The 18,333-nt window shown below is 33.4% G+C and overlaps 1 protein-coding gene, 1 non-coding gene and 1 pseudogene across 4 annotated transcripts; 1 reads left to right on the top strand and 2 right to left on the bottom strand.

Moving 5' to 3' along the window:
* Positions 1-529: 529 nt before the first annotated feature.
* LOC100788773 (probable aspartyl aminopeptidase) lies at positions 530-7,854 on the top strand (annotated as a pseudogene).
* On the bottom strand, positions 6,083-6,210 carry MIR10186G (microRNA MIR10186g). Its single transcript, NR_161709.1, has one exon. It is a non-coding gene; the product is annotated as a microRNA MIR10186g (primary transcript).
* Positions 7,855-9,295: 1,441 nt separating the features above from the next.
* On the bottom strand, positions 9,296-16,057 carry LOC100797761 (R3H domain-containing protein 1). Of its 3 annotated transcripts, none has more exons than XM_003536267.5 (5): positions 15,517-16,057; positions 14,043-14,745; positions 11,488-11,854; positions 10,410-10,811; positions 9,296-9,530 (listed from the first exon to the last, which is right to left on the bottom strand). In XM_003536267.5, exons 1-4 carry the CDS (start codon positions 15,779-15,781, stop codon positions 10,761-10,763), a joined length of 1,386 nt encoding a protein of 461 aa, XP_003536315.1. In that variant the 5' UTR covers positions 15,782-16,057; the 3' UTR covers positions 9,296-9,530; positions 10,410-10,760. The 3 variants fall into 3 exon arrangements, with proteins under 3 accessions (XP_003536315.1, XP_006589382.1, XP_014618788.1); XM_006589319.4 differs by having other exon boundaries at positions 9,296-9,524; positions 15,517-16,025; XM_014763302.3 differs by lacking the exon at positions 15,517-16,057 and adding an exon at positions 15,349-15,483.
* Between the last annotated feature and the right edge of the window lie 2,276 nt (positions 16,058-18,333).

The raw sequence follows: 18,333 nt of genomic DNA, 5'->3' as shown, positions 1-18,333 counted from the left end.
AAGCTTTTTTTTTTCTTAATCACTACTTTATTAATTATATTTAAGAGTAATTAATCATATATAAAATAAAATTAATTATATTTACATACATAATTAATCATATTGTTAGATCAACGATGGTGCATACTTTTACCTAAAAAAAAAAACAGAACGATGGTGTATATTTTGAGATGCGCGAATATAAGTACTCAAAATATAACGGGAGAACTAGGAGTACAGGAGGGTAGGCTTTTACATCAAAATGGGGTAATTTTTTTTTAAATTATTATCAAAATGGAGATTTAAAAAACATGACTTTGCTTTTTAGATATTTAATTTTACGGAAATTTTTTATATTTTAAATAATTTTTGTTGGTTAAAAATTGTGACAATTAAAAACTGTCACAATTCACAAATTGTTCTGCGACAAAAGGCAAAAGTTTGTATTTTTTTATTTAGTGGAGCAACTTGCGGCGGTTTTCATGTGACGACATTACTACGTCTCATTAAAACGCGATCTGACATCTACATTACAATAAGTATAACAGTGCTTGCTATAGACAATATCAAATATCAAATGTAATTCGGTGAGCTCTCCCAAATGAAAAATGGCGTCGATAGGTGGACCACAGATTCTACTGCACTCTCCTTCTCCATCGTTGAAACTCAAACTGAAACTGAAACCCTCATCATCATCCTTTCTCCTCTTCCCAAAACGCATTCCTCGTCGCACCTTCTGCTCCATCAATTCGAATTCGGCGCCTCATGGTTCGAGTTCCATCGTCCCCAACCTCCTCCATTACCTGAACCACTCCTGTACCCAATTCCACGCCACAGCCGAAGCTAAACAACAATTACTCGCCGCCGGTTTCCACATGCTCAACGAAAACAAAGACTGGCACCTCAAGCCCGGCGGGCGCTACTTCTTCACCCGCAACATGTCCTGTTTGATCGCTTTCGCCATCGGAGATAAGTCAGCTCACTTTACTTCTTCACCTTCTCTCTTTTATTTTTCTTTATCGCCAAATGTTATTGTTAGTTTGTTAGTTTTTTGTTAGCGAGGGATTCGAATCCCTCCCTCCCTTCTCTGTAGTATACTTTGTTCCGTTACGGTTTTGTGCTGTTTTGTTTGACGCCGTTGTTTTTGCCTAGGTACAATGTCGGGGACGGTTTTCACGTGATAGCGGCGCACACCGACAGCCCCTGCCTCAAACTGAAGCCCAAAACGGCGTCGTGCAAGTGTAACTATTCCATGGTGAATGTGCAGACTTATGGAGCTGGCTTGTGGTACACTTGGTTTGATAGGGATTTGAGTGTTGCTGGAAGGGTCATTCTCAGAACTGGCCATAATTCTTTTGTGCATAAGCTTGTCAAAGTCGATAGACCCATTTTGCGCATTCCCACACTCGCCATTCATCTCGACCGGTATATATTATATAAGTTATAACTTTATGTCATTCATCATTCATCACGTACACCATATTATTTTTTTTTTTGTTTCAACTACCGTAATTGGGGCCTTTGGCTCTCCGATGGGATCTCGAGGCATCCCCACAAGTCCTTTGGACCAACTATGAGACTAATCCTCAATCCGGGGCTTAGTCACTTAAAACTTATCGCCCCTCCCCAAGAGTGTATTCTCAGGATCAAACCCAGGTCCTCCTCTCCCACAAGGTTAGTGTGTGTTGCCAACCGAATTACACCCAAGTCATTACATAGACCATATGATTGTAAATTTGGTAGACTTGTTAGAATTAACAAATTTATCAAATTTACGGTGATCTATTTGATATTTCTGATTTTAAAGTCAAATATGTAGTGGTTGTACAAAACTGAAGATTGTGGTTTTCTTCTATATTTGTACTGATTTGGATGCTTAGATGGGGTATATTGTTGTCCAGATTGAAGCAACTTTGTTGTGCTTTATAAAATTCTAGCAATTCAATTTTTGTTGGCTATTGTGCTGTAATATCAAAACAGTGTTACTACTTACTAGTAACTTACGAATGTATCTAGTTTTCCTGTTTGGCCCAAATATTTTTTTTCCATTACTTTCTTTGTCATATGCCAGTGTTCTGCCACAGAAACATGCAAGCTACCAGCAGATTCTATCACCCTCTCTTATTTGGTGGTTTATTGTTTAGCACAGTGAACCTGGATGGTTTTAAACCAAATCTAGAGACTCATCTTCTTCCTTTACTCTCAATGAAACCTGAGGACACTTCTTTGGAATCCAACTCCAAGGAGAAGAATAGTGCCTTGTCATCCAAAGCTCATCATCATCGGCTGCTTATGCAGGTAGCTGTTGTCTTTGCTTCTTTCTACTTCAATGTGAAGAATTGTCATAGGTTTGAAGTTTGAACATATTATGACTGTCAGAGGATAGTAAACCATGCATATCCTGTGAAAAGATATTGATTTCAATTTCAAACACTTATTCCAAAAACAAAGAAGAAGAAACCCACCTGGCGATATTCATTCAATTGATCTTGACTATCATATAAGAAACATTTCTACCTTTCAGATTACCATTCTTCTTTAGTTGTAGTAGTACTTTATTAGTCTCAGAAAATTGTATGCAATTTACTTTTTATATATTCTTTTATTCTTCAGTTCATTACAAAGCAATATGCCAATGAATTGGTTTCATTTGATGTTTGGTATGTAAATGCATGACAATATGTGGCAAGATGGGGAATGAAGATTTTCAGTCAGAGAAAGGGATGATTAGATTGAGGCCAAGATAAAGACTGTAAACCAAGATTTTTAATTGCTTTCATATATTAGTTCTTAAATAAATCATATGTGAGAAGGAATTAATTAGAGTAGCTAACAAATAAGAAAAAAGGAGGCAAAATGGAATATTATGCGAAAATGATAATGACACCATAACTACTAGTGATGTAACATGAATTCACATGTGAATGGTTGCATGCCACCAGTTTTTTGGATTTTGGAATAAGTTGCTGGGTCAAACTAGAATGATGTCTAGGTGTTTTAGCCATTGATATGGGTAAAATGTAATATTGTTATTCTGAGAATGGAATAGTGTAATAGTTTGTCCATCATGATTTTAAATTATCTGTGGTTTTAACTGTAAATTATAGAATTACCTATCTTTTGCTTACTTATTCTTTATAATAGGCAATAATAGCCCTTGTATTAATTCACAGGTACTGTCAGATGAGTTGAACTGTGATGTTGATGACATAGTGAATATTGAACTGAATGTTTGTGATACTCAACCTAGCTGCCTTGGAGGTGGAAACAATGAATTTATTTTTTCTGGAAGATTAGATAATCTGGCTTCAAGTTATTGTGCATTAAGGGCACTTATTGACTCGTGTGAATCTCCTGGTGACTTAGCAAGTGAAAATGCAATTCGAATGGTTGCTTTATTTGACAATGAGGAGGTGTTTCTTTATCTTGCTTAATTTGTATGCTCAATGTTTTGTTTATAGATTTTGTTCCATTTTTGCTTGCCAACAATAAATTATGTGTTTATTATGTCGGAAATTGCTCCAAATTGGAACAAAACACCTGGGATTCACCAAAAGCACCAAATTATTGTTTCTAAATGAAAAAACCATAATGTAGGATGTCACTCCCAGCTGTGGGTATATCATCACCATATACCACCATGTGGATACAACCACTCTAGACTGCCAGTAGTAAACAAAATGATCATAACTACTTCTCTTCAATCGAAAAGCAAGGACTAAATCAATGAACCTTCAAAACCAGGCACAAGGGAGATTGTTTCAAACCTTTGGGGTCTCTGTCCCTGGGACCAATGTTGAGATGCAACCAAAGAATTAAAGCAAATATGAAATTCTTCAATTAATTGTTCCATCCACTTGGATTGAGGCATCCAATAAATTGTTACATTCAAGATTCCATTCTTTAATAATAAATACTGTTAAACTCAGAATAAAGTGGAATGGGTTTCTTATAGATGGTTTGGTTTCTTTTATTGAGAGAATTACTAAGAATTTTGATAGAAATCTTATTATCACTTATTAACAATTTTTTTACGGAGTTTATCATAGATCAGATGCATATAACTTCCATCAAATTAATGAAAATAGCATTGTATCATTCATTACTAGTGCAAAACTCTTCGCACTTATTGTAGATCAAATTAAATCCTTTATGATATTAAGGAGTAATATGTTTAACTTCAATCAATTTATTTATTAATTGTGTTTGTAATTATTTAATTTAATAATATTAAATTCAAACTGTTCTTGCATCTGTAGACACCCCCCACCCCCAACCCCCAAAAGAAGATATCCCAAGATGGAAAAATTCCTTCATTTGAAAGCTGTAAAGCCATTTAGATAAAATAGGATTTTGCCTGTTAGAGTTGTTACAGCTTACTATGCATTTTTTTTTAATTACAGTATGATGACATTTTGCTGTTGATTTCTCAATGCTATGTCTAACTGCTGCTATTTAGGTGGGTTCAGGTTCTGTTCAAGGAGCTGGAGCACCCACCATGTTTCAGGCCATGAGACGTATAGTTGGTGACTTAACAAATAACTATGTTAGTGAAGGCTCTTTTTGAGCGCACTATTCGCCAATCATTTCTTGGTATATCATCCACTTATCACCCTTCTAAAGTAAAATTGAGGCAAATGATACACAAGGGTTGATACCATCATCTTGATTCCAATATTATGGACTGTTTGCAAACGTCAATTGTGCATCATGTGTTATTGATCAACTAGAATACCCCAATTACAATGGGTTCTGAAAAGGCTTAAGACTCAAAGTTATGGGTTTTGGCTGGAAAGTTCAGAATTTGTAAATGTAAATTAAGAATGGTGTGGTGTGGGACCCTCTCTTTTGGTTGCTAGATCTATCAGAATGCCAATTGGTTTTTTGGATACAAACCAAGTTTGAATTAAACAAAAAAAGAGGGAAAAGAGGTTATGCAGGAGTTTGTTATCGATTTAATGAAAATGTGCTGGTGATTTTGTCCTGCAACATTGAAAATTTGTTTTTTAATTAGATGTTAAATGTGGTAATAAAATAATAGTGATATTCGAGATAAAAGAGTACATTTAATGGAAAATAGTGATAAGCAATAGTAAATTTGATGTCTTTGTTCCCAAATTCATTGTTTAACTTAGTATTTTGAAAGGGACTGATGATAAACCAAGATTCAAGTATGCCAGGAAAGGATCCATAGTTAGATCCTGCCCCGGGGAAAAAATCACCCATCTGCAAAGTTTATTTCAGAAGTGGGCATGTAGCACAGTAATTTCTTTCATATAGGCAATTAGTAGCAGTTATGTATTATTAGATATATGTGTGGTAATAACTGTCAAAGTGGCATGTATTATTAGATATATATGTAGTAGGGAGTTAGTTATGTCACTTATGTGTATTATTTGCTTTTAGTTTGGTGGACTGGGAACTCATCTCTGTTGGAGTCTGTGACTCTAGGACAGCAACTACTGTTGTATTATGTGTATTTTATGTGATTTAGTAATACTATTCAATACTGTCAATTGGCTTTCTGTCAGGGACCACTAAAGTATCTTTTGGATTCTATCCTTAACAGTGTCTGCAGATATGGCCCATGGAGTTCATCCAAATTTTATGGATAAGCATGAAGAACTCCACCGACCAAAGCTGCAGAGAGTATTGGTTATTAAGCACAATGCAAACCAGCGCTATGCTACTAGTGGAATCACACCTTTTCTTTTTAAAGAAGCTGGAAAAATCCATAACCTTCCAACTCAGGTAATTCCTCTTTAGGGTTGCATTTGTTTATACACATCTATTTATAAAGTCTTAAGTGCGAATTATTTGATTGCAAGTTATTTGATTGACATGTAACAATATGAAGTTCTCTTCAATTTCAATAGCCACATTATATACTATGCTAATCTGTTAGCTTCTCCTTGATTTACTTTACTCAACATTAGTTAAATTTCCTTTAAACTATCTTAATTATTTGAGTTACTATTTGAATTAATTATTTGAGTTATTATTTGAATTGTTTAAGTTAAGATTAAGTTACTATATTACTCATTTAGTCCCTATAGTTTCCAAACTTATCCCTTTTAGTCCTTATAGTTAATAAGTAGATTTTTTAGTCTCTAAAGTTTACATTTTAATTCCCAAAAGGTCTCTGCCGTTAAATTCTTTTAACTCTGTTAGTTAAATTATTTTAACAGCAGAGACCTTTTGGGAATTAAAATATAAACTTCTGGGACTAAAAAATCCACCTATTAACTATAGGGACTAAAAGGGATAAGTTTGAAAACTATAAGGACTAAATGGGTAATTAAACCTATAAAAAAATCCCATTCCAACCTAACTCCATAGCAAAGAATAATAGAATAAGTATCATCAAAAGAAAAGATCAAAGAGTATTTTTGGCCTATCTTATTACCACCATTGATGCAAGTCTTAACAATCTTTGCTCATTGTTGATTAGAATAAATTTTCAATATATTAGCCTAAAGGTTCACCCATTACAATATAAGAATAAATCATATATTTTACTATAGAGATTCTACTAATTTATTTATATCAACAATGTTCACCCATCCATTTATGAATTAGCATATCAGTTTCCAGAAATTGTTTTATACATCTTATAATTAATGCTGTTAATCACAGACCATTGGAGGCAACTTACTAATGTTACTATATTAGTATAGTTTTCTAGAGGCACCTCTTTCTCTTTAAGAAAGGAATTTTTGAATCATTATAGGGAAGACAGATATTAAAGCTTGCATGAATTGTCAAAAATGAAAATTAGTGTATAGATAAGAGTTGTTAGGTCTTCTTTTCTCTGATTTGTTGATTGTTATATTATATTACATAACTGAGGCATCTGAAAAATTAAAATTTGTCTACTCAAATTGTAGGAATTTGCGGTTAGAAATGGCATGGGATGTGGATCAACCATAGGCCCAATACTTGCTTCTGGAGTTGGCATCCGAACGGTTGACTGTGGAATTGCTCAACTTTCAATGCACAGGTATAAAATGATTTTTGCATTAATACTTTGTTTAGAGAGAAATTAAACCAAAGCCTATATTTAATCAAAGCCTTTGAAACCATGTCATATACTCAGCCAGACAGCCTTGATACTAAAAATACATCTTACATATGAGATAAGCAAAGATGAAAGTCAACAAACCGTAGTAGGGTTTGTTAGTATTTTTAAACTGAGGGGAGTAAAATCAATTTGTGATATTCAGTATTTAGAATCAGGTGCGAGCTGTTGGTATGAAGGCCCTATTGTCATTTAGTTCTCGCTACTAAGCACATTAGTTATTAACCCGGTCAAATTCTTGCCTTCCTCTTATTGAAATTCTTTTATAAAGCAAAAAGTCTTGCTGGAGTGGAAAAGAAGCAAGTGTGTTCTTATTTTCTTGTTTTATTCATCTCTGACCCACTACAAGAATATAACATGGGTTGAGCCTGCTTTTACTTGGATTGCAGTATAAGGGAAATATGTGCGAAGGAAGATATAGACATTGCTTACAAGCATTTCAAAGCTTTCTACCAAAGCTTTTCAAGCGTAGACAAGATGCTGACTGTGGATACCTGAGAGTTGCATTTGCTGAGGAAGTGTTGATGGTAAAATCAGCACAATGTTTTTAAGATGGCTTTGGATTCAATCTCCGAACAAGTTGATTTCCCTCCTTGAACTCAAGCAGATGGATTATGCCAGAATTTTGTTTTGCAAATATAACTGCGTTCCGATTCTTTCTATTTGCCCAAAGCGTACTTGTAAATACATTAAATTAAGACATGAATTTTCTTGTCAGCAGTTCTTAGATTGTTGGAGTAGGTGGTAAGAGTAGCACACCATGAAATCTGAATGCCTATTATCATGTTTAACGTTAATTATCGCACGTGCCACGATGCCAGGATGGTATAGAACTTGAAATAGATAATCAAGTATTGGGTGGTGCAATTATGGTGTGCTCATATATATTCGTATGATTAGAATATAATGACAGTCTATTTTATGAAAAATTTACTATAATGATTAAACTATATTATACATGAAGCAACATTATGAAAAATAACTGAAACACATGTTTTAATAGTCAATTTTACGTCACAATTTTCAAATTGAAAATATTGCTAAGCAGTAACATGACATTAAATTATTGACTACATCACAACTAAGTCACTGCCGTGTCATAGATCATCACTCTGGAACACTTGACACTTTGTTCGAACGAGAAAAATTGAGAAATTGGTTGAAAAAATGAGATTAATTTGTTATAGTTGTATTCTCTTTCTTCTTTCTTTATTTTCATCTTAATGAAACTAAAAAAAAATTAAAAATTCTTTCCATTTTCTGAGTTTTGGACCACCGATGCTCCAATATATACTATGCTTTTACATGAAATCTTGTAAAATGAAACATTAAGGATGTGTTTAGTTTACATTTTTATTTTCTAAAAATTATTTTCATTTTTAAAAGATTAAAATTTTAAAAATATGTTTGATTTGATTTCTTATTTTCTGTTTTCAAGAAATAAAAACAATAAAAATACATTTTCAAAAGGAAATGTATTTTTAAATTTGTTTAAAATTACATTCATTGTCACTGCGTTTTTATTTTACCCAAAATGAGATTCCTGATTTTAACTGAAAATACTGAAAACAAGATTTTATTATTTTCAGTCTTTGGTTCGTTTGGAAAAACATTTTTCAGTGAAAATGAAAACAGAAAACAACCAAACCAAACACCCCCTAATCCTTTCAAATTCTACATCTCCCTCTCCCTGGCACCTCCCGTTGCCAACCGATCCCAAATCCAGCAGCCACCGCCGCCATGTTCTAAAGGCATGGAAGAGAGTTCTGTGTGACAGATTTGCCAGCACCCCAAGGCGTTGAGCCAACCACATGCATTGCATTCCATCATTGTTCCAAACTTCTGTTTTCTGTTGCCCTTCGCCTTATGCAAGCAACCGCCTCTTCCTTTTTTATTTTACTTTACTTATTTTGTTTGGGGGCTATGGTTTATCTGGGTACTGTTTCTAATCTAGTTTAACTTTTCTTATTTTTCTAATCTAGTTTAACTTTTCTTATTTTTCTAATCTAGTTTAACTTTTCTTATTGTTTCTAATCTAGTTTAACCAGCATAAGCATCGCCTGGTTCACCCTTCACCACCCCTTTTCTGTCTCTTCCCCTCTTTCTCACTCCCACCAATACCAGGCAACAGTTGTCTCATTTTATGCAATAATGTTAACAAAAAGACGAGGGTGAAAAATGAAGCAAATAACCGATTACTCCAAAAAATTGATAATATATATGTAGAGAATAAGGAAATGCAGAAAAAGAAATGATAGAACTGAGTGAAATATACAAACTCAAATCTATAGTTGGTCATGTATTATACATAAGGTCAAGGATAATTCACCAGACCATATTGTAAAGTATAGCGATTGCCACTAGTGACTAGAGCTTGGAAAATTCAGTTAAATCTCTGCATCAAAAACCTCAAAGCAAATGATGGACCGAGCTCTTTAACTGAAACCCCTTAAGCTTGTTGAGGGAGCTGTAGCTAGCCAAAACAACAAAAACAAAATATCAACAAACACATTCCTTAAAAGGTCGTTTTAACAAATGCTCCATTTGCATTACATACTCATCTTGAAAGCATTACTGTAAAATTTGTTTTACACCATGGTTCACATGAAAAAGGATAAGGCCTACGATTCCTTTTTATTCATTTTCCCAGTTTTATAAAATGAAATTGATGAACTTTTAACATAGGAAACACTACTGAGTCAAACCACAGAACAGGTTAAGCAAAGCATATTGTTGAAATTATATGATTTTAGGCCTGTTTATAAAATCTAAAGGACTAACCCTTATTTATACTAATCATAATTCTAACTAATTAGAGGAATAAATGCACGGCAGAGGCTAAGATGAAAAACGAGGCAGTCAGAATGAAGAGTACAAGCAAAAGAGGGTCACACTTGCATGAAGGAATACAGCTAAAGCAAGAGAAAATGCCTTAAGATGCCAAAAGGTTGACACATGAGAAGATTAATTTGACGGAAGAACCATAAAATTAAAGTATAAGTGTAGAACTCCAAATTCTAGGGAGCTTAGCAACAGTGCAGTGACAAGATAGGTCACGGAAGATGGTATCACTCAAATACCATGAAAATAGAGTTTTAGGAAAAAAGAGGGAGTAAGAGAGATGAAAGAGAATGGAACACTAATTGATATTTAACTGAGATGTATTACAATGTAGTGGTGTGTTCATAAAACCTAAAGCACAAACCCCTATTTATATGAAACATAATCTTAGCTAATTAATTAGGAAAACAAAACATGATAAGATAACGAAATATGATAAACAATCCTAAGAGATGATGAGGAAAGAAGGATAATCAAAGACTATGATATTTTCATATATACTAACACATACCTTTATCCAAGTCAAGCACAAACTTCTTTGGCTCCATTTCCTCTGAAGAGGTCCTCAATTTTCTCTTCATGAACAACAATATAAGCTCTAAAAGCTCCTCAAAAAATTCAAATGTCTATAGGGACACAGTCACGGACTGGTGGAAGATGCAGGAAGCATCCATGCAAAGCCGAGATTGGAGGGATAGATCAATGCTGGTGAGTTTATCTTTCAGAAATACGAAAATCCATTCCAGCCAAACTCGGCCTATATGCCTGCACTCCAATCAGCTAAAAGAAATTTGGAGCTGCAGCAGCCCATGATCTTATCTTATACCACTGGCTGATTGGGTGCAGGCATGGCCCATGCCCCTCACCGGGGCCGGGCCAATCCAAAACTTGCATCAGGTGGGGGCTGATGAGACTGCAGTATCATGTACATGAAAGAGTTCAATTAGATTCAAACTTCAAAGGCAAAGTGAAAAACTAAAGAATAATAAGATTGGTCTTTTATGTCAAATGCAAGTGTACTAAGAAATTTGCTTTTTTATTTTAAATATTCAATTCAATTTGTATTATTATTATTATTATTATTATTATTATTATTATTATATAACCATTGAAGTTTATATTTTTATATTCTATAAAGTTTCAGATGATAAGTTCAACTTCTTAAGGTTACTGTTTAGCTATAAAAATATTGTATTATTTTGAATAGAGACTTGTATTCCTCTATAACTGATCAAATGTTTCTATTACAATTTTATAGATCTTTAAAAGTTTTTTAAGTATGCCCATGCATGTATATCAATCAAATTGGCCGAATGGGAAAGGTAAATTACCTATTTATTCTATTATAGAGCTAATCTACATCTTTATATAAACTGCTATCAAATTCCTTTTATGCCTTTGAACTTCATGGAAGTTTATGCAACAAAAGCTTTACATAACACATTAGAATTGCTTGCTTTCAGTTCATGGAAGTAGTAAAAAACTTACTGTAAGCAATTAAGCCACTGATAGGGAAGCTATGGACCTTGTTAAAACATAGTATAAGACTTAAACAATCACAAAATGGAGATCTTGGTAGCTGTTTATACCTGTGCAAAGGGTTGGTGAACATGTTCATGATGGATAAATGGCATTCCAGGGCGCTGACAGGGATACTGAGATGAATGCAGATACATGGCTGATGATGAGTGTGCACCAACTTGATTAGGATTAAATGGTGGCATCATGGTCTCGGGATGTCCATATCCAATTCCAGCAGGTGCTGATTGTGCAGCCCAGGGCCCAGATATATGCTGTGGAAGAGGCCGTGGTTGGTGTTCAGCAGAAAGGTGGGGTCTGTGAGTGGATCCAAGCTGTGGAAACTCAGTCTTGTAATTCAATACTGCTGTATACATTGGCTGTATTGCATATGATCCTCCATTGAACCCAAAACCAGGATCAAATCTTTGCATATACCTGCCATGCAAGTTATAAGTAGATTATTAGGTTAATCCATACATCAAATATAACAGTTTTTATATAATTACTTGTGCAACCAGAACACTATAGTAAAATACAACACATAACTATAATCCAATGTATATGACAAACAAGAACAGAAAATCACAATTCATTGTGATCCCCAATTCCAACATCAAATCAGGTATAGATGTCCTAAAGCCAAATAAATCTCTAGATGCTTGAACATCCATTATGCAGCATTTAAACGCATACTTTATGCAAGAAATTTGAACACATTAGCCACCATTCAGAACTGTCCTTTTGGTTTAATCCCCTCAAAAACTTATTAATATATTGTCAATTGGGTAGTAGCCACTTAAACATATTTTGGGGCATTTCTAGCATAGTACTTGGAATAAGGATCACTCCTTCAGAGTATATTCCAATCACTTTCAATGGGAAAGAACTATGATACCAAACAAGTAAACCACAAATACAAAATATTGGAAAAACTCAAGAGTCTCACATCAACTAGTGATAAGGCCAAAATAGTGTAAATAAGAGGGGGAGCAACCCTCACCTCAAAAATCAGTTTTATGGGGTTGAGTTGGACCCAAACTCACATTCTAAAATGATATCAGAGCTTATCCTAAATCGGCTATTGGGCCAACCACCATATTATCCACATATCAAGCCCAATAGTGTTGGGCATGAAGGGGTGTATTAAGAAAAACCCAAGTCCACATCGACTAGTGATAAGGCCTAAATAGTTTACACAAGTAGAGAACAACCCTGACCTCAAAAGTTGGTATTGTAGAAATCACACAGATTATGTGTTTGCAGCAACTATACATATTATAGACAATCACGTGATAAATGGAGCAAGACCCAATAGGAATATGCTGAAAGAAAAATGGAAATACAAATGTGATACTTTTAAATTTTGAACATGAAATAACAAAGACATTGATAAGTTCTATGGGCTTCAGCCAACCTGCAGAAAAGTTATAATTATTTACTATTTATAATAGACACAAGCATTGTCTGGAATTAGGGATGGCAAAATGGATTCAACCCATTGGATTGGCCCATTTAAGCCGCTAAAAGAGGCAGGTTGGGCTGAATAACTCAACCCACTGATCTATTACTGATTCATTTTGAGTATTGACTACAGCCTTAGGCATTTGCTTTGTGGTTTATTGGTTCATCAAGAGTTATTTGTGGTTATGGACTTATTTGGTGCTGATGAACTAAAGTATTAATGTTTCTAGTTTTGGCCATTTAAGGTCATTGGTGGATTATTTGATGCTTCAATGCTTCAATTATTAGGATGTTTTGATGGACTAATTAATGTTATTATGGTTATGTTCGGATGGTTTATATTTTTCTGTTTTCTTATTTAGTGTCTCTAAAAGTTTGGTCTTTAACCAAGTTGAATGGCGTCATGTGGTCCATATAGCCGACTTCACCTAATGAGATAAGGCTTTGTTGTTGTTGTGGGTCAACCCATAGCTTATTTTTAAAAAAATTATGGCGAGTCAATCCAATCCAAACCAGAAACCCATCAAGAGTTGTGTTAAGATTAGATTTTTAACCCACTATCAAAATGGGTTCAACCCAATCCAACCATTTTTTATGGGTTGGGATGGATTGAGTTGGTTTGCTTTGCCACCCCCACCTGGAATATAATCACTTGCCACTACCATTTCACAATAATGCAGAAATATTTCACATTGCTGCTATACTATTTTTAGTATTAAAATAATAGCATAACAATCATTCAAATCATTCTAGGTTTGAAGAGCACTTGCAAACAGACAGGGAAATCTGAATATTTTGTTAACCAAAGCCAATTTTCATTTATTCATTCAAACAAGAGAGCATGCATAAAATCAAATCTTCAACATGACAGGTGCTAGCAAATATCCAGTAAATGCGCACAGGACAGGATATGCTTAATGTATGCTAAATGCATGTGCAAATGCCTTGGTTAGATTTTCTGTCTACACTCCATAACTACAAGATAAATGAAAATGTGATCTGAATATGAAGAAACATGCAAAAATTTATAATCACTGTACAGGTCACAAATCATTCATGCGAGCAAACTTAAACCATTTACTTTGACAAAGAGGAACAAGACAAAAAGGTCACAAAACTTAACAGACAAAGTCATGACTAACATGGTAAAAGGTGCACATACCTATCATAGTTCCTGTCATAATCAGGATCTTTGCGGTCAACCTCTCGGTCCCGAAATATAGCCACCCTATTATTTTGCCTGTACCTACCAACTGGCTCCTTCTCTATCCTACTTCTAGCCCTATTGGTATTAGTTGAAGACTCAACCAGCCCCCTACCAGAAGTGACATCAGATACAGAAGCTGATTTATCTTCCACCCGAGGAACAACCAAGGAACTATGCAATGAGTTATCCTGCTGCCTTGACTCACATTCTGGCTTCCCACCTACAGTACCATCATTATTACTTGAATTAAAAATCCTAGCTCGAGCCCTATTATATTCCTCTTTTCTCTCCTCCACACTTTTAGAGCTATTATTCTTCATTGAGTTTGAATTTGCATTGCTGAGAATCTGTGTCCACTTCTGCGGCCTCTGTTTGATTGCAACCTTCATGACAGCACTGTTTTCTGGTGATAATTTTACTGGGATGTCTGCAAGGCGGATAACTGGAAGCTTACATTCAGAGGTTTTGCGAACAATAATTCTTGACCCAGAACCATCTGGTAAACTATTATCCAGTAAAACCATTGACTGCAATGAGTAATGCTGAGCCACCCGGTGTGCGGCCAGCCTTAAATAGGATGTTGGAAGCTGCTTAAATTCAAGCTGCTGTTGAGTAGGATCACGAATAAAATTCTCAACATCTTGCTCCATCCTCAAGACTGAATTCATCAAATTAGAAGCCTTAATCAGTTGGGCAAGATATATCATTCTAAGAACATACAGCTTATTAGATCTAAACAAATAACATACAAATAATGCATGCATAAGTGCATAATAAGCCCATTAGAAAAGTTGTAAGCAAGTGCATCACATAAGAACGAACATTTAAGTGTTTTTGCATCCTATATTTTTGGGAAGGGGGTTATTAATCTCCCCCAAAAAACTCAAAATCTAGAAGGAACAGGGAGAGGCCTACGCCATAAATCCAGACATACAAAACACATGCTTCAAACTCAAAATCACTGTCGGGAAGCAGCTTGGTTAAGTTCTCGGGAGTTGGCTCCTGTGAAGTGAGGCATTCACCGTAGAGGTGAGGAATAAGGAATTATATCTATTTATGATAAGGGAGAGAGCGAGGGAGATGCATTTCAATTCAAATAAGAATCCATCACTTTAGGGACCCAAATCCTTTCAAATTGTAGCTAGACTCGAAAGTAGAGACAGCATGCTGGAATTGTTTCTCTAATCAGACCACACAAGTGGAAAATTCCACTAGCAGTGTACTTAATTGAATCCCCGATAACTTTATCAGTAATCATTACCTAAATCAACTCCTTAATGACAATTTAGGGCACTGATCGAGTCTACACACACACAACACCCCCAGAAAAAGTAATCCAAGACCTTCGGAGTCTATTATAACAAAGTAGCAATTTCTCTCTGAACAGCTTATAAATAAATCTCTTCCACCGATTCGAAGGTAAACCTACTTGAAAGCCGTTCGCGAGGGTTCTGAATGGCTTCGCGAAGGAACTGATCAACCTGATTGATGGCGTCATCGGAAACCTCGTCGCAACTGGACGAAGGAGGCGGCGGCAGCGGAGCATCATCGTCATTATAATCGGCGAGACGCTGGTGAGGTTGCTTAGAATCGTTGTTGGAAAAGACCATGAGGTTCAAGCGGTTCATGGACTCGTCCAAATCAGCGACCTCCCATGACTCGGGGGCTCCGAGATCCTCTGCAGAGCCCTCCATGGAGAAACTGCAAAGAAAAGAAAGGGGATTTGTGGAGGGTTAGGGAATCGAACCTGATTCTGAAACGGTGGAGTGTTGCGTGGGAGGTTTCATGAGAAGATTCGGATTTAGGGTTAGGGTTATGGAATGGGGCTTTGGGTTGGGGGCAGAGTGAATGAGAATGCGAAGAAGCTAGATAGGGTTTGGTTAATTGGTTCGACGACGACGATGGATGGATGGATGCAACTTCCTTCCTTACACTCTCTCCCACGTGTCCACCGCATCTAATACTACGCGATTTTTTTTCCATTTTATTTTTATCTATAACTATTATAAACAGACATGTTGAGAAGATTATGCACTTCAATTAACATATCAAAAGCACTTCTGTTCTGGATTATCAATTTTGTAATTGTACTACTAATTGTACCCAGTTATATCACTATTTTTTAAGCCATAATTACATCGGTACTAGATTTTATCAAAATATTTTGTAGTATATTAAGCATAGTTACATTAAAATTATAAGAAAAATAGTTAATTAAATTTTTAATCAAACGTATGTTTTCTTAAAAAATCTTAACCTTCTGAAATTTATCATCATTATTTTTTTTAAAGTAATGATAGTGATGAAATACTATGAAACGGATAAATTCGAGTAAATATGAATATATATATATATATATATATATATATATATATATATATAATTATTTAAATTTAAATATTCATTTATTTAATTTGAGTATTATGTTAACATGTAGCTGAAATTTTTTCTGTTTATATTTAATAGTTTTTAAATATATTTATTTAAAACTTAAAATTAATTATTTTAAATATCTTGAAATTTTGTTTTTAATTAAAAATATATTTTCTAATTATTTTAAAATGATATTTTTAATTATTTTGAATATATTAATTTAATTACGTCATATTTTTTTAGGTTCATTGGGTGATATTATTATTATTATTATTTTTAAAAATAATTTATCTACAATAATTAGTATTTTTATTTGATAAGAACTAGTATATTTTGCAGACTTTATATATTTTAATTTAACTTTTATTAATTATTATTTATAAGTTTTACTTTTTTTAATATGTTACTATTGTCAAAAAAACAAAACTTACATACTATCTTTTCATATGTTACTAATTATTATGTTTTTCTCATAATTTTAAAAAAAACATAATTATTAAAAATTATTATTAATAATAAATACACTATTATTCTATATTCAACAATTATTTTAAATTTATGATACTCAATGGATATTTATTATCCTTTAAGGTTTGGATTTATAAAAGTAAAAATCATAATATTTATAATTGATTAATATGAAGAAAAAAACTCTATTCTTTTTCTTCTTATTTTTATTATTATTGGGTAGATATTATTATTATTATTATTAAATTTTAATTTTTATAAAAATTATGATATAAAGTTGTATTGAGTAAATTACTTAAAACTTTGTTAAGTTGTCTGAAGTCACAACTTCTTACCACCTTAAACCTTAATATTTTTCATGTTTTAAATGTTAAGTGCGTTTTTTTTATAAAAAAAATTATATAAAATTACATCATTTTTCTAAATCACGAATTGACTGTTACAAATCTGATTTACATGCATGAACCTGATTTTAAAAAAATATTTTTCATTAACTTAATTATAATTGTTTAAATAAATTATATAGTAAATATAATTAATTCGAGATATTTAATTTTCATTAAATATAACTTTGTCTTTTAAATTTGATTTGATCTTACCAAGGGTAGGTTATGCATGAATGTGATTTTATAAATATATTATTAACTTAATTATAATAATTAAAATTATATAATGAGTAGCATTAATATGAGCAATGTAATTTTTTGTTAAATATATTTTTTGTTAACTGTGTGCATGAATTTGATTATTAAAAGTATTTCAAATTTATGCATAAATTATATAGTAAAAGCATTAATGTGAGCAATTTAAATTTTCAATAAGTGTATTTTTTTTTGTGTTAAATTTGTGCATGAATATGATTTTGAAAAAATATTTTTAATTTGTGTATAATTGTATAATAAAATAGTATTAATATGTTAAATTTGATTAATATTGTAAGGTTGAACTAAAGAGAAAATCATACGCAAAAGGAATAAACAAAAAATAAGCTTTTTCCAAGAGGTTGTGAATTTGTCATTGCAAATGCATGTATCCTTGTAGATAGAATCTGTATTGCATGTAAGACTTACATATGGTTGTATCTATCTCTCTTCTTTTTTTACTATCTATATTTAGAAAGAATAAGTGACTTAGCCTAAGTAAATTTTTTATAATACGTTAAAGAGTCACAGATTAACAAAACATGGTCAGAAAATATGTTATGTCCATGCTAATTGGAGCAGACAAACAGTAATAAAATTGATATTTGACTCTTCATCAATTAACATCGCATATGTACTGATTAAAGCTTTCTTTTGATAAATGTTGAGAATATCTCATAGTTGAAAAACTCACACCTTTACCATACTTTTATCTAACCTAAAAGATAGATTATTGAGCAATATACCTATCAAAATAAAGGATA

This window comes from Glycine max, chromosome 10 (genome assembly GCF_000004515.6).
Source record: "Glycine max cultivar Williams 82 chromosome 10, Glycine_max_v4.0, whole genome shotgun sequence".
NCBI lineage: Eukaryota > Viridiplantae > Streptophyta > Magnoliopsida > Fabales > Fabaceae > Glycine > Glycine max.
The sequence above is the reverse complement of the archived record's forward strand: the minus strand, read 5'-3'. Positions and strand labels throughout refer to the sequence as shown.